Source organism: Orcinus orca, chromosome 5, assembly GCF_937001465.1.
Source record: "Orcinus orca chromosome 5, mOrcOrc1.1, whole genome shotgun sequence".
NCBI classification, from domain to species: domain Eukaryota; kingdom Metazoa; phylum Chordata; class Mammalia; order Artiodactyla; family Delphinidae; genus Orcinus; species Orcinus orca.
Window position 1 is genome coordinate 84,240,443 of NC_064563.1, and position 26,711 is coordinate 84,267,153.

Consider the following 26,711-nt stretch of genomic DNA (forward strand, 5'->3'; position numbering starts at 1 on the left):
CCATGAACATTGCATATCCATTTATTTAGTCTTATTTGATTTCTTTCATCAGCATTTTATAGTTTTCAGGATATACATCCTGAGCATATTTTGTTGGATTTATATATAAGCATTTAATTTTACAGTGTGCTATTGTGTAATGATTCTTTAAAATACTTTCAGTTTATTTCTTATCCCTCATCACCGTTGAAGCTTTGCTTAGACCCTGTCAGTTGAATTCTCCCAATCTGTATTTGAATCTGGCAAATATCAGATACCGTCTTACAAAATAGAATGTGTCTTCTAATATTTTTCCTTTATAGTTTCTAAGAGGTAAAAGGTTGAAAAATTTTTATTATTTTGACTCAGTGAGTGGTCAGTAGATGTTTAGTAAGACTGTCATATCAGTCTGTTTACATAACTGATAATATAAAACACACAGACCTTTTATGAAGAGATTTGGTCTATCACATAACCTCTTTGTTCCTCCTTCTGTAGGTGTTGCAGCTTCCCTGGAAGTCTCCGAGAGCCCTGGGAGTGTCCAAGTGGCCCGGGGTCAGACAGCAGTCCTGCCCTGTACTTTCACTACCAGCGCCGCCCTCATTAACCTCAATGTCATTTGGATGGTCATTCCTCTCTCCAATGCGAACCAGCCTGAGCAGGTACTTCTGTCCCATCCTGTGCTACCTCTGAAATTTTAATCTTTTCACAAGAGGTGGGTAGGAAAGCATCTTGAGTACATATTTGATTTCTAGAATAAGGTGATACTTCCACTGAACCTAAGCTGTTTTAAGTCCTACTCCTGCATTATTACTCAACTATCAGAAGAAGCTATCCTCTTTGTAAAAGATTTTTTTTTTTTTAATTAAGAGATGTCAAGGGGATCCTTCTGAGGATTTTATGTAGGAACCTGGAATTTCATCAAAACACATTGCTGACAGGAAATACTAAGACAGAAAAAGCAAAGTATATTTTGACAGGGAGAGACTAGTACTAACATAGGTGGATGAGAGAGTACTTTTTAAAGATAGTGATAGGGCTTCCCTCGTGGCACAGTGGTTAAGAATCCACCTGCCAGGGTTCAAGCACTGGTCTGGGAAGATCCCACCTGCTGCGGAGCAGCTAAGCCCGTGCGCCACAACTACTGAGCCTACGTGCCACAACTACTGAAGCCCATGCGCCTAGAGCCCATGCTCTGCAACAAGAGAAGCCACCACATTGAGAAGCCCGTGCACCACAACTACTGAGCCTGCACTCTAGAGCCCATGAGCCACAACTACTGAAGCCTGCGCGCCTAGAGCCCATGCTCCGCAACAAGAGAAGCCACCGCAATGAGAAGCCCGTGCACCACAATGAAGAATAGCCCCCGTTCGCCACAACTAGAGAAAGCCCACGCACAGCAACGAAGACCCAAAGCAGCCAAAAATAAAAATTAATTAATTAAAAATAAATAAATATAGTGATAATATTAAGGAAGTAACATTAGGTAGTAGTACTTGATTTTTTTGGTTAATTGCACAAGTATTTTAAAATAAACAAAGCCAGGCACACTAGATCTCTTCCAAGATTCTCCAATAAATTAGGGTACATGAAAATAGAAGCTACTGTCTAATAAGGTGTATCAGTTATAGGTAAAAGATCCCATAATATGCAATACCCACTGCAGAAAATAATCCTCGGAAAATTAGTGAATTGTGAACATGACTATACCTTCATTCCCAAAATTAACTTATTTCTGTTATGAAGCTTTTCGGCATCAGTAAGCTTTTCACTACCTAAAAATATTTGATAAGCTAAGTTTTCTGATAGGAAATTTAAATTGATACATTTAATAGTAACCTCTTCTATTTCCTTAATCCATGGAACTTTAATAATTAGACTGAGCCTTTGAGATCATTTTGTTCAGATTCATCATTTTAGGAGTCAGTGATAGAGGCAAGAAAAGACTTGATAGAGGCAAGAAAAGACTTGACCACAATCTGCCAGACATTTAAGGTAGACATAAGATAAAACCAGGTACCTCACTCTCAGCCCAAAGGGCTTTTTGCAGTACCACTCTGAGTCCTCTCCCATGAAGAGTTAACTTTGGTAAGGAAATTGACATAGGTAAGCAATCATGGACTCATAACTCTTCTTCCCTTTCATGGCGTTCACTTATATTCAGTCTATAACTGTGAGCTATCATTTTGTGACCTAGTAAGCATGAGAATGGCAGTGTTAATTTTTTTTAACATTTTTTCTGGAATTAATTTTTGCACTGGTAAAAGTATCTATGAACTAATAGTAAGGTATCATAAAATGCACTTTCTATATTCTGTTGAGTTAGGTAAGGATACGATGTTATTCCAGTTTGGTATGTAAGAATTTAGAATCCCTGATATCTACAGATAGGTGCTGTAGTACAAAGTTGGTGACCTAGAGGGGTGGGATAGGGAGGGTGGGAGGGAGGGGATATGGGGATATATGTATACATATAGCTGATTCACTTTGTCATGCAGCAGAAACTAACAGAACATTGTAAAGCAATTATACCCAATAGAGATGTTAATAAAATAAAATAAAATAAAATAAAATGAAAAAGAAAGCCCAACAAATAATTAAAAAAAAAAGTTGGTGGGGCTTCCCTGGTGGTGCAGTGGTTGAGAGTCTGCCTGCCGATGCAGGGGACACGGGTTCATGCCCCAGTCCAGGAAGATCCCACATGCCGCGGAGCGGCTAGGCCCGTAAGCCATGGCTGCTGAGCCTGTGCGTCCGGAGCCTGTGCTCCGCAATGGGAGAGGTCACAACAGTGAGAGGCCTGCAAACTGCAAAAAAAAAAAAAAAAAAAAGTTGGTGACAACTCTAATATTAGAAATATAATTTTCCAATGTTTGGTATAGTCTGCTGTTTACTAGGTAGTTATTGTTATGTGTCTAGAAGGAGATGCAGTGGCCAATTTATTTCTTTCGCTTTCCTTTGCAGGTCATTCTGTATCAAAGTGGACAGATGTTTGATGGTGCCCCCCGGTTCCATGGTAGGGTAGGATTTATAAGCACCATGCCAGCCACCAATGTCTCTATCTTCATTAACAACACCCAGCTATCAGATACAGGCACCTACCAGTGTTTGGTTAACAACCTTCCAGATAGAGGGGGCAGGAATATTGGGGTCACCGGTCTCACAGTTTTAGGTGAGTGACAGGAAAATGTTGCAGCTACCTTGGCTTTACTTACGAATTTACTCTCAAGCATATTTACTTCTGCCAGTTTTTCTGTACTCTCTTTCTGCTTGTGTCCTTTTCCTGTCCTCTCTCCTTTCAGCTCCATCTGGACTCTGCTTCTCCATGCTTCTTCCACATAGTCTCCCCACCCATTACTCCATTTCAGGTGGCTCTCGAAAGCTTACTTGTTAAATGACTTTTCCTCAAGGTGGAGAAAGGTGGTATAAAATACCATCAAAAGTGGCCTCTCACTTTTGCTAAGCTTTTATAGGATAGGACTTATTGTTGAGAGCAAATTAAATCAAGAACAATTGATTATAAGCAGGGAGCAGGGGTTTTAGCACACGTGAGACTAAATTTACTACTACTTCATATCTATGTAATGCTGAGTAGGCCCCCGACAGTTCTAAGCTTTTGCCTCTTGTCCTGGGAGAATTTTAATAATACTTCCTTTTACTCTCAAAAGTATCCTTGCTTGAACGAGAAATTATATGATCAGTTTGGTCTTAATACCGAGATCAAATAGATTTAGAGTCTTTCCCAAGGTTTTATAGACCATGAACAACAATAAAGTTTAGCTTAAAATTTAGGTCTCTGTACTCAAACCAGTATTCTTCCTATTACACCATACAGATAGACTATCTCATGCTAAATTAAATTCATTCTGAGCACATTTTATTTCTCACTTGTGCTGCTTCTGAAATAAAGCGCTGCCTCCTAAATGGGTACTTGTGGTAGAAGTGGCTAAATTCAGCTCATCTGGGGAGGATGAGAAGTGCTTAGAGAAGCCTGATGCTCTGGACTGTCCTCCATCCTACTGAAGTCTCAGAATCGACTCCAGGATTCCTTGGTACATTCTCCCCCTTTTCCCTTCCACTGTTGAGTCACTTGAAGATACCAGTGTTGGGGGTTCTTGCCGTTTTCCTTCTTTGGGCAAGAAAATGCTATAGCCCTGGCGCCTTGTTCTCCCAGTCTTCAAACAGAATAAGAAAACCAAGGACAAGTGGGAGATTTCTGTCCTAGAACTATTATTCATTCAAGTATATTGAAATTATATAGACTTTAAAGCACTCTGAGTACTGAATAAAGAGTACTGTTGGAATTTAACATTATTTTGACGCTTACACCTGTAGTTCAGGTAGTGAGCTTCCCACATGATCCACATTTATTTTTTCATTTTTTAAAGGAAGAAAAAAACCCTGTAATTTATCTTATAGTTAGTACTACCTTCAAATAATTATTTTGGCTTTCCCCTCATAGCCTCATGATGTCAATGTTTAAAGCAGTAAATTGAGATTGGTTTATCCCATCACAGCAGTTAAGATTCCCTGAGATTTTTCAGTCTTTCTACCTAACCCTTTCATTGTTCTCTCTTCCCCCACCCATTTTCTTTGCTGGTTCCTGTGTGTAGTGCATTCATTTTCCACTCATTCATTCATTTTTGCAAGGTTGAACACATTTATTAAAAAGTCATTAGCATTACAAGTGCATCATCACTTGTATTTAAACTCTACTGTATGCATTATCAAATATGAGAATCCAAGCCATGGGCTTAGTTTATATTTTTATTTGCTTGCTTTTTCACTATAAACTATCACCTTCTTCCTTTAGTGTTCTTTTGTTTTTTGTAATTTTTTGTTTCACATCCTTTGTGTCCGTATCTATATTAATGATTATAAAATGTCCATTGCATTACTATCAAGTACTAGATATACTTGAACCTTGCTCTGACTCCTCCCACCATAAAACAGAAGTTGGTATAATGTTGGTGTGTCTGGTTTTGTTTGTAAAGTAACAAAGAACTATGGTAAGGTGGTCTTAGCCGAGAGTAGCCGGCAGGGTAAGTGGATGCTGTTCCTTGAGATATCTTCTTTACAAGGGGGCTCTTTCATCAATTAAAATTTTTTAATTGTGGTAAAATATAACAAAATTTACCATCTTAGCTAATTTTTAAGTGAACAATTTAGTATATTAACATTGTTGTGCAACCGATCTCCGGAACTTTCTTCAACTTACAAAAATAAAATTCTGCTCATTAAATGACATTTCTCCCTCAGCTCAGCAGCTGGAAACCACTGTTCTATTTTCTTTTTCTATGAATTTGAGTACCCTAGGGGCTGCATATAAGTGGAATCATACATTATTGTCTTCTTATAACTGAATTATTTCACTTAGCATGTTCTCAAGGTTCATCCATGTTGTAGCGTGTGTCAGAATTTCCTTATCAAGGTTAAATAATATTCCATTGTATGTATACACTATATTTTGTTTATCCTTCCATCCCTCTATGGACACTTGGGTTGTTTCCACCTTTCAGCTATTGTGAATAATGCTGCTCTGAACATTTGTGTATTCAGTAATGCTTTTAAAAGCAATATGTTGACATGAAGGATCTTAAGAATTCTTCGAATACTTCTTTGGAGGAAGAAGAGTGAAACTAAAGCCATAAGGTATCTTAAAAATATAATCAGAGGGTGTTGCCCCTTATACATATTTGCTCCCTGCCACCTGAAGTTGTAGGCCCTGCACCTATGGCCAAACTTGTGCATCATACATACCATTCACTGGCTTTGCTCATGAGGTAGTCTTCTGATATGTGTCCCCAAAACAGTGTTACCTGAGGTTCTAGTGCTGAATGTTGATGTCTCCTCTGTCATCATTTGACTCATGGTAAATGTATTCTTTATTGCTTACCCTTCCTATTATAGTTCCTCCTTCTGCCCCACACTGCCAAATACAAGGACCCCAGGATATTGGCAGCGATGTCATCCTGCTCTGTAGCTCAGAGGAAGGCACTCCTCGACCAACTTACCTTTGGGAGAAGCTAGACAGTAGCCTCCAACTACCCCCAACAGCCACTCAGGGTATGTACGGTGTTGCTTCGCCCATTTAATTCATTATCATGGAAAATTCTGACTCGCAGGCTCACAAAGTAATTGACTTTAATAGAGTTTGAAAAATAACACACTCTATTTGTAACTGCTGAAAAAGCTATCTGGATCGTTTTGTGTTTTTGACTTTAAAGGGAATAAAAATATCTCCTTTCATCTTCGCAATGCTGCCTTTATGAAATATTTCTTATCCAGTGGTAACTATATATGGAAATTCTGTCTCTTTGTAGTGAAGACTTAAAATAGCTAATTGGTAGTTTCCTTGAATTGTTAACTGTAAGACAATCCTTGAAGTTTATAACTGAGAATCTACTTCCTACTTCAGAAAAAACTGCCTAATTTAGTATGAGAAACATCAGCATGGTCATGAGAGGGTTAATCATCCTGCTTTCAGCCTCAAGTCTAATTAGAGGAGGAAGATGGGAAAGAGAACAGGAAAAGGCCTCAGATCATGGGAGATCTAGGAGTTGATCACACCAAACAAGTAAAGATGGAGGAGGCATGAGTATCACCAATGGTTTTCTGCATGTAAATCCAGCTGCTTAAATTGATATTAAAGGAAACACCCTTGAAAAATTGAGGAAAATTTATGAAATGAGGGAAATTACAGAATTATATATGTAATTTCTATTTCAAGAGAATAAAATTTAGCAGTCTTGTGTGTTGCATGATCTCTAATACAGAGCATGTCTCTTCTAGCATTCTCAGGGCAGATTTACAAATCTTAACTTAAGGAGTTGGCAGTTAATGGAGAGGTCCCAAACAACCTTAGTTATGCCTGATAAGTTTGAATCATATTTTTGGTATAGACCTGTCATGGAAAGGAAAGTCCTAAGTTGTATGGTGAAGTTAGACATTAAAGAACCAGGATCACCAGCCTCTTAAGAGCTTTTAAGTTTCCTTTAAGAATCCCCACAGAAATTATTAATAGACCTTCCCATCACTTTTTAGTTAACTTAGCCCAGTATTATTTTTAAAAACTTCTTTTCAACATAATAACTTTTGGGTTACTCTAATAGTGATTACTGCAATGCTGTTGTTGCCTACTGATTTTTCATTGCTAGATGTTTTAGCTATACTGTGGGCTAAATAGTTTTTTGTGTTTTTTTTTTGGTGGACTAATCTGTTAATATTACCATTGTAAGTGGCATGTTTAAATTAGCTCTTGTCTTGAAATCCTGAAAACTATATTCAAGTTCTAGATTTTCCAGTAACTATTTCTGTGACAGTTCACCTCTTTGTTGCCTTGTTGTAAAATAAGGCGATTTAACAATATCATCTCCAAGTTCCTCTGTATCAGCATTAAGATTCTATGATTTAAAAAAAAAGATGGCGCCCCAGTGAGAGCCAGGCAGGGAGAGAAAGTCAGAGACGGTGCCCACCAGGCAGCAAATCTAGCTAAGTGCTACATCGGATGCCTGCCTCTCAGGCCGAAGCTCCAGGACAAGCAGACCAGCCTCCCTGACATGAGGTCTGGACGACCAGTGACTGCTTTGCACTGGTCTCTGGAGCAGCATTGCCTTTGAAGATATGTATGTGTTGCTAACAAATGACTGACTCTGGACCTGCACAATGGAAGCCACAGAATGAACAACATACCTGAACAAGTCACACTATCAGTTTTGTTGGAGAGACCTTCAAGATGGCGGAGGAGTAAGAGGTGGAGATCACTTTCCTCCACACAAATACATCAGAAATACAACTACATGTGGAACAACTCCTACAGAACACCTACTGAATGCTGGCAAAAGACCTCAGACTTCCCAAAAGCCGTGTGACTGACAGAGTCCTGGTGCTCTGGCCGGATGTCACGCCTGTGCCTCTGAGGTGGGAAAGCCGAGTTCAGGACATTGGTCCACCAGAGACCTCCCTTCTCCACGTAATATCACACAGCGAAAGCTCTCCCAGGGATCTCCATCTCAATGCTAAGACCCAGCTCCTCTCAACAACCAGCAAGCTCCAGTGCTGGACACCCCTTGCCAGACAACTAACAAGACTAGAACACAGCCCCACCCATTAGCAGAGAGGCTGCCTAAAATCATAATAAGGTCACAGACACCGCAAAACACACCACCGGACACGGTCCTGCCCATGAGAAAGACAAGATCCAGCCTCATCCACCAGAACACAGGCACTAGTTCCCTCCACCAGGAAGCCTACACAACCCCCTGAAACAACTTTAGCCACTGGGGGCAGACACCAAAAACAATGGGAACTACGAACCTGCAACCTGCGAAAAGGAGACCCCAAACACAGCAAGTTAAGCAAAATGAGAAGACAGAGAAACACACAGCAGATGAAGGAGCAAGGTATAAACCCACCTGACCAAACAAATGAAGAGGAAATAGGCAGTCACCTGAAAAAGAATTCAGAGTAATGATAGTAAAGATGATTCAAACTCTTGAAAATAGAATAGAGAAAATACAGGAAACGTTTAACAAGGACCTAGAAGAACTAAAGAGCAAACAAACAATGATGAACAACACAATAAATAATATTAAAAATTCTCTAGAAGGAATAAATAGCAGAATAACTGAGGCAGAAGAATGGATAAGTGACCTGGAAGATAAAATAATGGAAATAACTACTGCAGAGCAGAATAAAGAAAAAAGAATGAAAAGAATTGAGGACAGTCTCAGAGACCTCTGGGGCAACATTAAACGCATCAACGTTCGAATTATAGGGGTCCCAGAAGAAGAAGAGAAAAAGAAAGGGACTGAGAAAATATTTGAAGATTATAGTTTAACACTTCCCTAATATGGGAAAGGAAATAGTCAATCAAGTCCAGGAAGCACAGAGAGTCCCATACCAGATAAATCCAAGGAGAAACACGCCAAGACACATATTAATCAAACTATCAAAAATTAAACACAAAGAGAAAACATTAAAAGCAACAAGGGAAAAACAGCAAATAACACACAAGGGAATCCCCATAAGGTTAACAGCTGATCTTTCAGCAGAAACTCTGCAAGCCAGAAGGGAGTGACAGGATGTATTTAAAGTGTTGAAAGGGAAAAACCTACAACCAAGATTACTCTACTCAGCAACGATGTCATTCAGATTCGACAGAGAAATTAAAACCTTTACAGACAAGCAAAAGCTAAGAGAATTCAGCACCACCAAACCAGCTTTACAACAAATGCTAAAGGAACTTCTCTAGGCACGAAACACAAGAGAAGAAAAAGACCTACAAAAACAAACCCAAAGCAATTAAGAAAATGGTAATAGGAACATACATATCGATAATTACCTTAAATGTAAATGGATTAAATGCTGCAACCAAAAGACATAGACTGGCTGAATGGATACAAAAACAAGACCTATATATATGCTGTCTACGACAGACCCACTTAAAACCTATGGACACATACAGACTGAAAGTGAGGGGATGGAAAAAGATATTCCATGCAAATGGAAATCAAAAGAAAGCTGGAATAGCAATTCTCATATCAGACAAAATAGACTTTAAAGCAAAGACAATTACAAGAGACAAAGAAGGACACTACATAATGTTCAAGGGATCAATCCAAGAAGAAGATATAACAATTATAAATATTTATGCACCCAACATAGGAGCACCTCAATACATAAGGCAAATGCTAACAGCCATAAAAGGGGAAATCGACAGTAACACAATCATGGTAGGGGACTTTAACACCCCACTTTCACCAATGGACAGATCATCCAAAATGAAAATAAATAAGGAAACACAAGCTTTAAATGATACATTAAACAAGATGGACTTAGTTGATATTTATAGGACATCCCATCCAAAAACAACAGAATACACTTTCTTCTCAAATGCTGATGGAACATTCTCCAGGATAGATCATATCTTGGGTCACAAATCAACCCTTAGTAAATTTAAGAAAATTGAAATCGTATCAAGTATCTTTTCTGACCACAACGCTATGAGACTAGATATCAGTTACAGGAAAAAAATCTGTAAAAAATACAAACATATGGAGGCTAAACAATACACTACTTAATAACCAAGAGATCACTGAAGAAATCAAAGAGGAAATCAAAAAATACCTAGAAACAAATGACAAGGAAAACACGATGACCCAAAACCTATGGGATGCAGCAAAAGCAGTTTTAAGAGGGAAGTTTATAGCAATACAATCCTACCTTAAGAAACAAGAAACATCTCAAATAAACAACCTAACCTTGCACCTAAAGCAATCAGAGAAAGAATGACAAAAAAACCCAAAGTTAGCAGAAGGAGAGAAATCATGAAGATCAGATCAGAAATAAATGAAAAAGAAATGAAGGAAACGATAGCAACGATCAATAAAATTAAAAGCTGGTTCTTTGAGAAGATAAACAAAATTGATGAACCATAAGCCAGACTCATCAAGAAAAAAATGGAGAAGACTCAAATCAATAGAGTTAGAAATGAAAAAGGGGAAGTAACAACCAACACTGCAGAAATACAAGGATCATGAGAGATTACTACAAGCAACTATATGCCAATAAAATGGACAACCTGGAGGAAATGGACAAATTCTTATAAAAGCACATCCATCTGAGACTGAACTAGGAAGAAATAGAAAATATAAACAGACCAATCACAAGCACTGAAATTGAGACTTGGTTAAAAATCTTCCAACAAACAAAAGTCCAGGACCACATGGCTTCACAGGCGAATTCTATCTAACATTTAGAGAAGAGCTAACACCCATCCTCTCAAACTCTTCCAGAATATAGCAGAAGGAGGAACACTCCCAAACTCATTCTTTGAGGCCAGCATCACCCTGATACCAAAACCAGACAAAGATGTCACAAAGGAAGAAAACTACAGGCCAATATCACTGATGAACATAGATGTAAAAATCCTCAACAAAATACTAGCAAACAGAATCCAACAACACATTAAAAGGATGATACACTATGATCAAGTGGGGTTTATCCCAGGAATGCAAGGATTCTTCAATATATGCAAATCAATCAATGTGATACACCATATTAACAAATAGAAGGATATGAACCGTATGATCATCTCAATAGATGCAGAAAATGCTTTTGACAAAATTCAGCACCCATTTATGATAAAAACTCTCCAGAAAGTAGGCATAGAGGGAACTTGCCTCAACATAATAAAGGCCATATATGACAAACCCACAGCCAACATCATTCTGAATGGTGAAAAACTGAAAGCATTTCCTCTAAGATCAGGAAAAAGACAAGGTTGTCCACTCTCACCACTATTATTCAACATAGTTTTGGAAGTTTTAGCCACAGCAATCAGAGAAGAAAAAGAAATAAAAGGAATCCAAATTGGGAAAGAAGAAGTAAAGCTGTCACTGTTTGCAGATGACATGATACTATACATAGAGACTCCTAAAGATGCTACCAGAAAACTACTAGAGCTAATCAACGAATTTGGTAAAGTAGCAGGATACAAAATTAATGCAGAAATCTCTTGCATTCCTATACACTAATGATGAAAAATCTGAAAGAGCAATTAAGGAAACACTCCCATTTAGCATTGCAACAAAAAGAATAAAATACCTAGGAATAAACCTACCTAAGGAGACAAAAGACTTGTGTGCAGAAAACTATGACACTGATGAAAGAAATTAAAGATTATACAAACAGATGGAGAGATACACCACATTCTTGTATTGGAAGAATCCAAGTCATTGTGAAAATGACTGTACTACCCAAAGCAATCTACAGATTCAGTGCAATCCCTATCAAACTACCAATGGCATTTTTCACAGAACTAGAACAAAAAATTTCAGTTTCACAACTGCTGCGGCTGGCAGTTGTGCATCATGAAAGATGAGCCAGAAGAGGCGAAGCTAATTTTGCATGATGCTCTTCATCTTGCCTATAAGAGTGATAACAAGACGGCCATCACTTACATTTATGATTTGATGGCCAGCTTATCATTTTTACGGGGTCAGCTTGAAAATGCGGAAAAACTTTTTAGAGCAACAATGAGTTACTTGCTTGGAGGGGCCATGCAACAGGAAGACAATGCAATAATAGAAATCTCTCTAAAGCTGGCCACTATTTATACTGCTCAGAATAGACAGGAATTGGTTCTTGCTGGCTATAATTCTGCATTTCAGCTCTAGAGGAAAAAATTGAAAGAGAAAACGAATTATCAGAAGACACTTTGTCAGTGTAAGAGAAAGCCAACGCCCATCTCCTCTTGGGCATGTGCCTAGACACCTATGCCCGCTACCTTCTGTTCTCCAAGCAGCCATCACAGGCACAAAGGATGTATGAAGAAGCTTTACAGATCTCTGAAGAAATACTAGGAGAAAGACACCCACAGACCATCGTGCTGCTGAGTGACCTGGCTACCACCCTGGATGCACAGGGCCGCTCTGATGAGGCCTGTGTTCACGCACAGAGGGCGTCAGACCTGGCGAGACAGGTGGAGCACCCTGAGCTCCAAGTGCTGCTCAGTAATCTGGCTGCAGCCCTGATGCACAGAGAATGATATGCACAAGCGGAAGAGATCTACTAGGAAGCACTGAAGTGAGCAAAGCTGAAAAGAGATGAGGTTTCTGCGCAGCACATCAGGGAAGAGCTGGCTGAGATGTCAAGAAAAAGGAGACCTTTGTTGTAGCCTTACCAAGCTCTAGACCCCTTTTCGTTGTAGGGAACGCCTAGTAACACCTCTTATTCCAGTCCCAGCGGCACCATAATCATTGGCTTAAATCCTTTGTCCTTGATACTCAAGTCCCCTCAACTTAGCCTTGGTGGAGGACAAGCTGTATACACTGTATACACGGTCACTTCTGTTGTGCAAAGAAAACTTTGACTCCCACCTGATACTGCTTCTAAGGACAGGTGTCAGTTGTTGCTTTCCATTGTAACATGGTTGGTTAGGTGCTGTCCATGCTGGTCCGAGTATAGCTCTAGATTAAGAGACGCCAGTTTCCCTCTGGGGTAGAGTCTGGTATTTCAGCCAGGCATCTCTCCCATAAGATTTCTGTCCACCGATTTGCTGCCTTCTCTTATTTTATCAATACCTGGCAGACCAGAGCTACCGGTCTCATGGCAAAGGGGGATGACAGTGAGTTATTTTCTCTTATCATCTATCTCCTGAAGCCCAGTGTGGGATTTAATGCATACAAGAGTAATATCTTGGCCTGCCACCAGCATCCAGCATGAAGTTTTAAAGTGGGATTAGGCACTTGAAAGTATAGTGCCCATTTGATTATAAATAAAAGTGAACTGTATGTTTTTGTATGTATCTGGTTATATACAACTATGAAAAAAGGAGGGCAAGGAATGACGACCTCCTGCATCCCTGCCCTCTGAGCATTCACTCCTCTGCATCCAGTCACAGGTGTCCCCAAACCCTCTGACTCCGAGTGGGGCCCTATAGGTGTAGTGTTGAAAGCTTCCCAGTCACTCTGATGTGTCCTACTGGTGCTGTAGAAGAACCAGTGCCCTGGACCCTAGCTCTGGCTTTTGGAGTTTGGGTCTTAGTATCTTCGTGTGTAGTGAGATTGTCTCTTAGTCCTGGGAGAATGCATTTGGTGGATGACCTTGCCTGGATAGGCTGCTATGTTGAGAGCTTTATCACACTGCCTCAGAGTGTGTAAAGTACACAACACAGGGGGCATCGATGATGTTTTCACCCCAGCAGTTCTGCAGTTCTTCTAGGTACCATGAAGGAACCCTGTTGTTGCTGATATGCCTTTGCGGGGGGTGGGGGTGGGCAGGATAAACTGAAGTTTGGGTTCCTATGTATATACTGGGAGAACCCTTTCATAATAAACTAGACACTCTGCAATAAAATAAATAAATAAATAAAATAAAATAAAATTATGTTGCAATAAAAGTTACCAAAAAGTTGTCCTCATATAGTTTACATGTGGATACTAGATATTGAGTAAATTTAGAACCAGCATCCTGTGGAGGTATACTTTGATTTTATACAGAGGAATAATACAGTGGATTTAGCATTGTTCTTTTGGTATATAAAACTTTGAATTCTAAAATAAGTGAAAACTATGTTTGATGGATATTATCTGAAGCAAAATATAGCAGTCTGGGCAGTGTTTCATTAGGCCTGTATAGTTGGCCCAGGTCCCATTAAGTGGAAACATAATGCATGAGACAGTTCATCAGCCTCTGCATCAGTGGGTTCTCAACCGGGGACAGTTTAATTTGGCAGTGTCTGGAGACATTTTCGGTTGTCACAGCTGGGAGGAAGGTGCTACTGGCAGCTAGTAGGTAGAGGCCAGGGATGCTGCTGAACATCGTATATGCACAGGTCAGCCCCCACAATAAAGAATTATCCAGCCCCAAATGTCAACAAGTGAATTAAATTAATAGATTTTTCAAACATTGAAACACCCTTGCATTTCTGGAATAAAGTCTGTTTGTGATTAGTTTTTAATAAATTGCTAATACGCAGTATGCCAATTTTTTTTTTTTTTTTTTTTTGCGGTACGCGGGCCTCTCACTGTTGTGGCCTCTCCTGTTGTGGAGCACAGGCTCCGGACGTGCAGGCTCAGCGGCCATGGCTCACGGGCCCAGCCGCTCCGCGGCATGTGGGATCTTCCCGGACCGGGGCACAAACCCGTGTCCCCTGCATCGGTAGGCGAACTTTCAACCACTGCGCCACCAGGGAAGCCCAATATGCTAATACTTTAATAGAACTTTCTCATCTGTGATCATAAGTGAGAATGGCCCATATTTTTCTGTCTTGTGTTATCCTTGGTTGAGCTTTAGTATCAGATGATAAAATGAGTTGGGCAGTTCTTCCTCTTTTTCTGTTCTCTGAAACACTACGAATAAGACAGAGTTGTTTTAGGACAAAGAAGACAGTGTGTTTGGCATGGAGTAAGCAAGGCAGAGAATAGTAGGAGCTATTTTGTCCACTTACAGGTGCTACAATGGGGGTATGTATACATATATATTTCTTAAAATTTATATTTGTTAATCATATTATTCAAATACTTTATATCTTTACCAATATTTTATTTGTTTCAGCTAGTATTTTATGTGAGAGATTTGTTTAAAAATCACATATTAGGATTGTGGATTTGTCAATTGTGCCTTCTTTTTTTTAACCTATCCTGGGCCTCTGTTGCTCATAGGTTGTTATATCTCACTGATTCTCTATGCTTAATATGCATTTTTGTGTTATTTTAACTGATATTAAAACCCCTGTAGTGGCTTTCTTTGGTTAATTCTCACTGTTATGTTTCTCTTTTATGGTTCATTTACTTTTGGATTTCCATGCTTTATGTTTTAGGTGTATCTCTTGTAAACAGTATGTCTGGATCTAGTTTGGTTTCCAGTCTACAATCTGAGAACATTTTTCCTTTGATTGAGTCCATTTACATTAATTTTGATAATGGATATACTTAAGTTAATTTCTGATACCATATTTTATGTTTTTTATTTACCCAGCTTTTTCTTTTACACCCTATCCCATACCTTCTACTGCTTATTTCAATGTTCTTTATAAATTATGCATTTTTCCTTCATGGTTCCTAAGAGATCTTCTGTTGTCCTTATCCTTTCATAATTTGGTGCAGCGAAAAGGGATGATTAACTCTCCTGCTTGCTTGAGAACTCTGTGCAGAACCTGGTATGGAGATCATAGATGGAACATCTTAACTATCACTGTAGTCCAAGACTATCGTGTTACAAGGGAGGAGACTGAGGCCCAGAGAGGATACCAGGTTTGCCCAAAGTCCACTGATAGAAAGCACTCCCATTCTCCTGCCAGGCTGGGCAGCCTCAGGAATCTTGATTCTCCTTCTTGAACTCCCACTCTGTTTCCCTTCCCAGTGAGAGTGTGTCCATTTTTCTCTCATGGGGAGCAGAAAAGTCTTCAGCCACTTAATTTGCCCAATAAACAGGGGCTTATTTCTTCTTCATCGAGATGTTATTCTGACCAAAGATAAGATTTCCCCTTTGTTTTGCCCTCAGACATAAAGAAGCTAGTCCTATGCAGTGTTCATTACTCCCTCTTCTGAAAAAATTAAATATGAGCGATTATCATAACTGTATTCATTTGTTAATACATTCATCCATTCTTTTAGTGTGTGTGTGTGTGTGTGTGTGTGTGTGTGTGTGTGTACACATACACAGACACAACACTTATTCTGTGCAACTGCTTTAGGGTAGAGTGTTGGGGAAGGTAAAGGAATATAAAAATAAAGAGATATATCTCCATTCCAGAGTTCACTGTCTAATGGGGGAGTCCAATATAAAGAGATAACTACAGTGCTATGTATTTAATGCTATAAAAGTGTTTATAGTGCTATAAAGTTAAAATGATAGAAGTATTAATTCTCCCTGAAGAGGTTAGGAAGGACTTTATAGGGAATGAAATTCCTGAGAAGAAAAGGATCTTAAGGGATGAGTAGATGTTTTACCAGGTAAAAGTGGTTATTATCAATAGAGAGAACCATGCATGCAAAATCTTACAAGCATAAAAGTTTGACCTTTTTTTGAAGTATAGTTGATTTACAATGTTATATTAGTTTCAGATATACAACATAGTGATTCAATATTTTTATAGATTATACTCCATTTAAAGTTATTGTAAAATATTGGCTGTATTTCCTGTGTTATACATTACATCATTATATCTTATTTTTTTTTATACCTTGTAGTTTGTACCTCTTAATTCCCTTCCCCTTCCTTGACCCTCCACCAACCACTTTCCCCACTGTTAACCCCTAGTTTGTTCTCTGTATCTCTGAGTCTGTTTTGTTATGTTCATTCATTTGTTTTATTTTTTAGATTCCATATATAAGTGAAAGCATACAGGTTTTGTCTTTCTCTGTCTGACTTACCTCACTGAACAATACCCTCCAGGCCCATCCATGTTGTTGCAAATGGCACAATTTCAATCTTTTTTATGGATGAGTATTCCTGTGTGTGTGTGTGTGTGTGTGTGTGTGTGTGTGTGTGTGTATTCCCCCCGCCACATCTTCTTTATCCTTTCATCTGTTGATGGACATTTAGGTTGCTTCCATATTTTGGCTATTGTAAATAATGCTGCTATGAACATTAGGTTGCATACATCTTTTTGAATTTATGTTTTCATTTTCTTTGGATATATACCCAGCAGTGGAATTGCTGGATCATATGGAAGTTCTATTTTCAGTTTCTTTGAAAAACCTCCATGCTGTTATGCATAGTGGGTATAAAAATTTACATTCCCACTGACAGTGTATGTTCCCTTTTCTCTATATCCTTGCCAACATTTATTATTTGTTGTCTTTTTTACAGTAGCAATTCTGACAGTGTGAAGTGATAGCTCGTTATGCTTTCAATTTGCATTTCCCTGATGACTAGCAATGTTGAACATATTTTCATATGTCTGTTGGCCATCTGTATGTCTTCTTTGGAAAAATGTCTAGTCAGGTCTTCTGCCCAATTTTTAACCAGGTTCTTTGCTTTTTAGATATTGAGGTGTATGAACTGTTTATGTATCTTGGATATTAATCCATTACCAGACATGTCATTTTCAAATATCTTCTCCCATTCAGTAGGTTATTTTTTTCATTTTGTATGTGGTTTCCTTCACTTTGTAAAAGCCTTTAAGCTTAATTAGATTCCATTTGTTTATTATTGCTTTTGCTTCCCTTGCCTAAAGAAACAGGTCCAAAAATATTGGTAACACTTATGTGAAAGAGTGTATTGCCTATGTTTTTTTCTAGGAGTTTTATAGTTTTCAATCTTACATTTAAGTCTTTAATCCACTTTGAATTTATTTTTGTATGTGGTGTGAGAAAATGTTCTAATTTCATCTTTTTACAGGTAGCTGTTCAGTTTTCCCAACACCACTCATTGAAGAGACTGACTTTTCCCATTGTATATTTTTGCCTCCTTTCTTGTAGATTAACTGACCCGTGTGTGCGTGAGTTTATTTCTGGACTCTCTATTCTGTTTCATTGATCTATGTGTCTGTTTTTTGTAACATACTGTTTTGATTACTGTAGCTTTGTAGTATATTCTGAAGTCAGGGAGGATTATACCTCCAGCTTTGTTTTTTTTTTTTCCCCCTGAAGATTGCTTTGGATATTAGGGGTCTTTGGCAGTTCCATATGAATCTTAGGATCATTTGTTTTAGTTCTGTGAAAAATGTCATGGGTATTTTGATAGGGATTGCATTAAATCTGTAGATTGCTTTGGGTAGTATGGACATTTTAACAATATTAGTTCTTCCAATCCATGAACACAGGATATCTTTCCATATCTTTGTATCATCTTCAGTTTTCTTCATCAGTGTGTTATAGTTCTCTAAGTATAGGCCTTTCATCTCCTTGGTTAAATTTGTTCCTAGGTATTTTATTCTTTTTGATATGATTGTAAATGGGATTCTTTCTTGTATTCCCTTTCTGATAGTTTATTATTGATGTATAGAAAAGAAGCAGATCTCTGTATATTGGTATTATATCATGCAACTTGATTAAATTCATTTATCAGTTTTAATAGTTTTTTGGTGGAGAATTTAGGGCTTTCTATATATAGCATTGTGTCATCTGCAAATAGTGACAGTTTTACTTCTTCCCTTTTTAAATTTTTATTATCTGATTGCTGTGGTTAGGACTTCCAATGTTGTGTTAAATAGAAATAGCGAGAATGGACATGCTTGTCTTGTTCCTGATTTTAGAGGAAAAACTTTCAGGTTTTCTCCATTGAGTATGTTGTTAGCTGTGGGTTTGTCATAAATGGCCTTTATTATTTTGAGATATGTTCTTTTATACCAACTATGTTGAGAGTTTTTTGTCATGAATGGGTGTTGAATTTCGTCAGATGCTTTTTCTGCATCTATGTAAATGATCATGTGATTTTTATCCTTCCTTTTGTTAATGTGGTATATCACATTGACTGATTTGTGGATACTGAACCATCCTTGCATCCCTGGAATAAATCCCATTTGATCAAGGTGTATGATTCTTTTTATATACTGTTGAATTTGGTTTGCTGATATTTTGTTGAGGGTTTTTGCATCTTTGTTCTTCAGAAATATTGATCTGTAATTTTTAGGGTAGTATTGTTATCTAGTTTTGGTATCAGGGTGGCGGTGGCCTCATAGAATGAATTTAGGAGTGTTCCTTCCTCTTTAATTTTTGGAATAGTATAAGATGGATAGGTATGAACTCTTCTGTATATGTTTGGTAGAATTCCCCTGTGAAGCTATCTAGTCCTGGACTTTTCTTTGTTGGGAGGTTTTTTTTTTTTTTTTTAATTACTGATTCGTTTTCAATACTAGTAATCAGTTTGTTCAGGTTATCTATTTCTTCCTGATTCAATCTTGGAAGATTGTATGTTTCTAGGAATTTATCCATCTCTTCTAGTTCGACCAATTTGTTGGCATATAACTGTTCATAGTATTCTCTTATGATTGTTTATATTTCTGTGATATCAGTTGTAATTTATTCTCTTTCATTTCTTATTTTGCTTATTTGTGTCCTCTTTCTTTTTTTCTCAATGAGCCTGGCAAAAAGCTTATTAATTTTGCTTATCTTTTTGAAAAACTAGCTCTTGGTTTCACTGATCTTTTCTTTTCTTTTGGTCTCTTTTATTTATTTCCACTCTGATCTTTTCCTTCCTTTTTCTGACTTTGTTTTTTTTTCCTCTCATTTCTTTAGGTGGTAGGTTAGGTTGTTTATTTGAGATTTTTCTTGTTTCTTGAAGAAGGCCTGTATTGCTATAAACTTACCCCAGTAGACCTGCTTTTGCTACATCCCATAAATTTTGGAAAATTGTGTTTTTATTTTCATTTGTCTCAAGGTATTTTCTGATTTCCTCTTTGATTTCTTCATTGACCCATTAGTTTTTTGGTAACATGTTGTTTAGTCTCTATGTATTTGTGTTTCTCCTATTTTTCTTCCTATAATTGATTTCTAGTTTCATACAATTATGGTTGGAAAATATGTTTGATATAATTTATATCCCTCTTAATTTTGTTGAGACTTGTTTTGTGGCCTAATAATTGATCTATCCTAGAGAACATTCCATGTGCATTTGAAAAGAATATGCATTCTTTTGTTTTGTATGTAATGTCCTATAGATATCTATTAAGTCCATCTGGTCTACTGTGTCATTTAAGGCCACTGTTTCTTTATTGATTTTCTGTCTGGATGATCTATCCATTGATGTAAGTGAGGTGTTAATGTCCCTTACTATTATTGCATTATTGTCAATTTCTTCCTTTATATCTATTAACATTTGCTTTATATATTTTGGTGTTCCTATATTATGTGCATATATGTTAATGAATTTTATATCCTCTTCTTTATATAATGACCTTTTTATCTTTTTTTATAGACTTTATTTTAAAGTCTACTTTGTCTGATATGAGTGTTGCTACCCCAGCTTTCTTATTGTTTCCATTTGCATGGAATATCTTTTTCCTTTCTCCCACTTTTAGTCTATGTGGGTTTTAGCACTGTGAGTCTCTTGTAGGCAGCATATAGATGGGTCTTGTTTGTTTTATCTGATCAGTCACCCTATGTCTTTTGACTGGCGCATTTAGTCCATTGACATTTAAAGTGCTTATTGATAGGTAAGTACTTATTGCCATTTTATTATTTGTTTTCTGGTTGTTTTTGTAGTTCTTCCCTATTCTTCTTCTTTTAGTCTCTTCCCTTGTGGTTTGGTGATTTTCTTTAGTGTTATGTTTGTATTTCTTTCTCTGTAGTTTTTGTGTACCTGTTGTAGGTTTTTGATTTGCTCTTACCGTGGAGTTCATATATGTTGACCTATAATTATATTTGCTTGTTTTAAACTGATAGTCACTTAAGTTTAAGCACATTCTAAAAGTACTACATTTTTATTCCTCTCCCCCACATTTTCTGTCTTTGATGTCATATTTTATATCTTTGTGTCAATCCCTTAACTGTTTATTGTAGTTAAAGTTGACTTTACAATTTTTGTCTTTTAACCTTTGTGCTCACTTGCTTAACTGGTTGATTCTCAGCCTTTCCTATATATTTGCTTTTACTAGTGGGATTTTTCCCTTCCTATAATTTCTTATTTCTTGTTGTAGCCTTTTTTACTTAAAGAAGACCCTCTAATGCTTCTTGTAAGGTCAGCTTAGTATTGATGATCTCTCAGTTTTTGCTTGTTTGAGGAGCTTTGTATCTCTCCTTCAATTGTAAATGATAATCTTGCAGGGTAGAGTGTCCTAGGTTGTAGGTTTTCTCCCTTTCAGCACTTTGAATATATCATGCCGCTCCCTTCTGGCCTGCAAAGTTTCTGCAGAGAAATCAGCTGATAGCTTTATATTGGTTCCCTTGTATGTGACTCTTGGTTTTTCTCTTGCTGCTTTTAAAATTCTCTCTTTAACTTTTGCCATTTTAATTCTTGGTGTGAGTCTCTTTGGGTTCATCTTGTTTGGGACTCTCTGTGCTTCCTGGACCTGTATATCTGTTTCCTTTTTCAAGTTCAGGAAGTTTTCAACCATAATTTCATCGAATACATTTTCTACTTCTTTCTCTCTCTCTCTTCTCTTTCTAGGACTCCTATAATGCAAATGTTAGTACACTTATGTTGTCCTCGAGGTCCTTTAAACTATTCTCATTTTTTAGATCTGTTTTTCTTTTTGCTGTTCTGATTGGGTGATTTCCATTATTCTATCTTTCAGATCACTTGTGCATTCTTCTGTATCACTTTATCTGCTGTTAATTCCCTCTACTGTATTTTTCATTTCACTTACTATATTCTTCTGCTGTGTCTGGTTCTTTTTTATGTTTTCTAGTTCTCTATTAAAGTTCTCACTGTGTTCATGTATTATTTTCCCAAGTTCAGTTGTTATTCTCATTACCATTGCTTCAAACTGTTTATCAGGTAAATTACTTATCTCTGTTTTATTAGGGTTTTGTCAAGGTTTTTTGTTTTTGTTTTTTGTTTGAAACATATTCCTTCCTCTTCTTATTTTGTTTAACTTGCTCTGACTCTGTGAAATTAGGTGAAACAGTTACCTTTCCCAGTCTTGAAGGTGTGTCCTTGTGTGGGAATGTCCCTATGCAGTCTGCATGTGCCCAGGGGCTTTGGTGGGAGAACTGGATCTGAAATGAGCATGGGCTGTGTCTTCACCTGGGGTGTGCTGGCAGCTACCACCTTGATGGGTGGTAGGGCTGGAGATGGAGGGGCTAGAGCTGGAGCCAGGTGTGAGTTGGAGCTTCTCCTGTGCTCAGTGGCCATCACCACCCTATCAGGGGGTGGGATTGGGGACATAGGGGTTGGAGCAGGACCTCTGAGGGAATTGGATTTCTCCCAGGTGTGATGACATTCTGAACCTTGGTTTGGGGTATGGCCAGGACCTGAGGATTTGGGGTTGTACTTCTATGCTGCTTTCACTTTTTCCCCAGTGTGTGCACCTGGGTTAGAGGCTAGGTCGGGGCCAGAGGGGTTGGTTCCACACTGCTGGGCTGGCTCCCTCCCCAGTATGTGCAGAGACATGTGCTCAGGGGATGGCTGTTTCTGCCCTGGAGTTAGCCATTCACCCTTCTGAGAGTGTGCACCAAAGCGTGCACTGGCCATGGCTGCCTTTGCTCTGGTCAGAGGCAGGGCTGGGGTCAGACCAAGTTCTCTTCTCTCAAAGTGTGTGCACACTTGTTGGCAACAGCAGCCTCCACCTTAGTGGAGAGCAGATTTGGAACAAGAGCGGCTGGAGCAGGTTGCCATTGCCGGATGGGGGCATGCCAGGGTGGTCCTGGCAGGCTGGGCAGAGCTCCACACAGTTTCCAGTCTGCTGCTTCTGTGCTGCGACTGGCAGCAAGCAGGTCTGTGCATGTACTCTTCAAGAGTGTAGTCTTGGTTTCTTACAGCCCTCCAGTAAGCCACGTTGGTTTTCAGACCACCAAGGGGGCTTGTCTTCCTAGTGCTGGACCCCAGGGCTGGGCTGCCTAATATGTGGCTCAGACCCCTCGCTCCCCAGGGAGCATCCTCGAGCCTGTGATATCCCCTCCTCTTCTGTGTCCCCCTCCAGAGGTGGGGGTCCCAACCAGATCGCTTCTCCTCCCTTACTACCAGACTCTGTGTGGATCTTCCTTTACAGCCTTGGTTGCAGAAGAGCCATCCTGCTGGTCCCCAGGTTGATTTCAGTGAGATTTGTTCTCTGTATAGTTGCAGCTTTGATGTATTCATGAGGGAGATGAGCCCAGTCCTCCTACTCTACCATCTTGATCCCACACACACTAAAAATTTTGACATTTTAAAGTGAGAAGAATTATGATTAAAGATTCACAAAGGTTTGACCTTTGATCGTGAATAAAGATTCATGACCTGACATAAAGATTCATGAAGGTTTGACCAGAGAGGAGGTTGGCAAGTTCAGGTCCAGATTGTGAGAGTCATTGTATAGCATTCAAAGAATTTGGGTGTTGTCCTTGAGACTGTGGATATTGACTGGCCTTTTTATAAAGCCAGAGAAGATACCTAGATCTGCATTTTAGAAACAGCCTCAGCAAACAGGATGAGAGATTGGCAGCCAGGTCACAGATGGGAGGCTTTGATCATAGCTCCATCAAGAACTGAGGAGGGGGCTTCCCTGGTGGCGCAGTGGTTGAGGGTCCGCCTACCGATGCAGGGGACACGGGTTCGTGCCCCGGTCCGGGAGGATCCCACGTGCCGCGGAGCGGCTGGGCCCGTGAGCCATGGCCGCTGAGCCTGCGCGTCCGGAGCCTGTGCTCTGCAACAGGAGAGGCCACAGCAGTGAGAGGCCTGCGTACCGCAAAAAAAAAAAAAAAAAAAAGAAATGAAGAGGGCCTGAACTAAGGACCTGCTCATCAGGATGGAGAATGGATAGAGGCAGGGTGGGATTCGAGAAAGATGGAAGGCAGAAATCAACAAGACATGGAGCTTGATGATACACTGGGACTCAGAGAAGAGTCAAAGTTAACTGAGATTTCTGTCTTAAGCTATTGAATGAACAGTAACTATTAAGATATACTTAGAGTTTTGCTTGAGGGAAGCAGTGAGGTAGTGGTCCTCTGAGACCTCTAGATGGGGACTGAAATAATGATAATGGTAACAGGTGATGTTTCTTGAGCACTAAGCACCATTCTCCTTTGATAATTAAATCTTAACAATCAACATAGAGACATCTTGATCTGAAAGAATCTACTGATGTCAAGTTAAAAGCAAGACTGCTCAGAGTCAGCATTTCTGGGAACCTAGACCGAAATATGTAGGAGAAAAGTAGTCACAAGCTAATCAGTTAGTCTTAATTGTAGCTGTTGCCATGTTGTAAGTGTGTGTTCCTGACCCGTCTGTTGCCAGTGATGAGCCATTATATTTTATACAAATGCCATGAGTGGTATTCCAATAAATAACAGATTTAAAAGTAAAATAAATCCTTAGCTTAGTATTTTGATGTGTGATTCTATGCAGTGTTATTAATACCAAGGAGATATAAATCTTGCATTATTCAAATATTGCCCAGTAATGTCCACTGGTGTTTTCTAGTGTTTGAGTATTTGCTGTAGATTACAGTTCTTTGAAAATAATAGCAGAAATGCAAAGAGAAGTAGATGGAAATGTTGCTGTAGAATACACTGACATGAAATCAGAAATGGATTTAAAATCTGAATTGGCAAAAGTAATACCTATTTCAATGACAAAATGAAAATCAGGGCAAAAAGGCAGAGTATTTTCACTGTTAAATAAAGGAGATGAACTAATATGAAGCAGTGTGTGTCTTCACGTGTGCGTCAGAGGTGCTTAGTATGTTCTCTCAATGGGGACAGGTTCTCTCTGTCTCCTCTGTCCATCTCCATCCTAATTCAACCAACATCAACACAGAAAGGAAATAAAATTTTCTTTCCATGTCTGGAAAATTTGGCATGAAACAAAGATCAAGACTGTTGGATACTTAATGCTGTATAGTGTTTTTAAATTTTCTTTTAGAATGACAGAGTTTAAATATTAAGTATTTGTGGGCTTCCCTGGTGGCGCAGTGGTTGAGAGTCCGCCTGCCATTGCAGGGGACATGGGTTCGTGCCCCGGTCCGGGAGGATCCCACGTGCCGTGGAGCAGCTAGGCCCGTGAGCCATGGCCTCTGAGCCTGCACGTCCAGAGCCTGTGCTCCGCAACGGGAGAGGCCACAACAGTGAGAGAGGCCTGCATACCGCAAAAAAAAAAAAAAAAAAAAAATTAAGTATTTGTGATATTATCTTTGAATTTTAAAATAGGTTTTATTTTGGCATTTATTTTGTGTTAATGTTCCCATTTTTACTATTTTTTATCATCAAATGTTTGTATCTGGTTGAGATAATTTTTTACATATTTTTGAAACATATAGTATGTTATAATATATTGGTTCAAATAACAATAAACCATGTATTCATTATTTTCTTCTACAGAGTACTTCTGAAATTTTTATATAAGAGATGACTCACTGTTTATTATTATGATCATGCATTATTATTATAAAAATGCATAAATCATATAAAATATAGAGTAGTTTGATTTTGGAAGTCTGATCTCTCAACCTCAAATCCTAAGTATTAATATTTATTGGAATTTGGAGACATTCAACATTTTCCCAATTTCTTGATTTTTCTTATGAATCTGAAAAAGATACAAATTTCCCAAGTGATGCCAAGAGGGAATTCCAACATGGAAGCCTTGCCAGGCACTATGCATTATCTCACTCAGTCCTCACAGTAGCCTGTGATGTAGAAGCATGTTGGCAGTTCCATGTCGCACACGAGGAATCAAAAACATAGATGCAGAAGAGGTAGCACATTCATGACCACCTAGCTAGCAGGTGGTAGAGCAGGTTCCGCCCCAGGCTGCCTGAGTCTAGAACACATGTTCTTAGCCAGTGCACCGTCTACTAGGCAGCAGAGAAGTGGTTCTGGAGCTAAGGAGAAAGGATGGAAGTGGAAATGTGCACTTATATTTATTTCTCTCTAAATTCTGTAGGGCTTCTGGTCCAGGTACACAGCTTGTGTGGGATACAGTATTGCTGTGAACTGGGGTGTGATGCAATTTGTTGCTTTCCAAACTGCAGTTCCACACTGTTGAACTTCCCCTATTCTTTAAAACAAAGAAGATCTAAAGAATATTTATTCTCTAACTTCATTTCAACAAATTACTCTGCTCCAGAGCAGGCCAAGTGAAGTGACAGATTGAGGAATGAGCCCATTTCATTTCAGAAAGGGCCCTGTGCCCGTGGCAGGGAGCAGTCAGGTGCTGGCTGCAGAGGTGTGTTGTTGTCTTGACTACCTCAGCAGCCCTCTTCTGCTTCTGGTTAGACCTGTCTTACTCATGTGTCTGTCCCATTCTCTGATTACGTTCTGAGTTCACTCCGGCGTGGTGTGTCAGCCTCACTGAGGAGGAAAGAACAGTGACTTCACCTTTTCTTTGAAGTTGTCATTTTATTTTATTTTAGAATCTTTACAGTTTACCTCTTTCTGCGTGCCAGAATGCTGCTTAGATCAGCTGTTAAAAATTTCCCAAATTCTCTCTCTGGAAGTGTCAACAAAATCACTGATTTGGTGTGAGCTGATCAAATTTCTAGAATTTCAGGATTTAGGAAAACAACAACACAGTGTGTGAAATTGTGGGGTTAGTTGCCCAGAGATTATGGTTTTCTTGCATGATGACATTTGCTAACGTATTGAAGGTGGAGTTAGACAGATGGCTTAGTTTAATACTCATAGCATTGGGACATTGATTGCAAGGTT

The 26,711-nt window shown here is 38.8% G+C and overlaps 1 protein-coding gene and 1 pseudogene across 4 annotated transcripts in view; both read left to right on the plus strand.

Annotated features, from left to right (window-relative positions):
• Positions 1-26,711, plus strand: part of IGSF11 (immunoglobulin superfamily member 11) — a 143,152-nt gene that overhangs the window by 108,825 nt on the left and 7,616 nt on the right. For all 4 annotated transcript variants that reach the window (XM_012536283.3, XM_033403273.2, XM_004278511.4 and 1 more), the window contains 3 exons: positions 478-641; positions 2,941-3,148; positions 5,887-6,042. In XM_012536283.3, the coding sequence (XP_012391737.1) occupies positions 478-641; positions 2,941-3,148; positions 5,887-6,042 (528 nt within the window). The remainder of the gene's footprint in view (positions 1-477; positions 642-2,940; positions 3,149-5,886; positions 6,043-26,711) is intronic.
• On the plus strand, positions 6,101-16,442 carry LOC125964433 (tetratricopeptide repeat protein 19, mitochondrial-like; annotated as a pseudogene).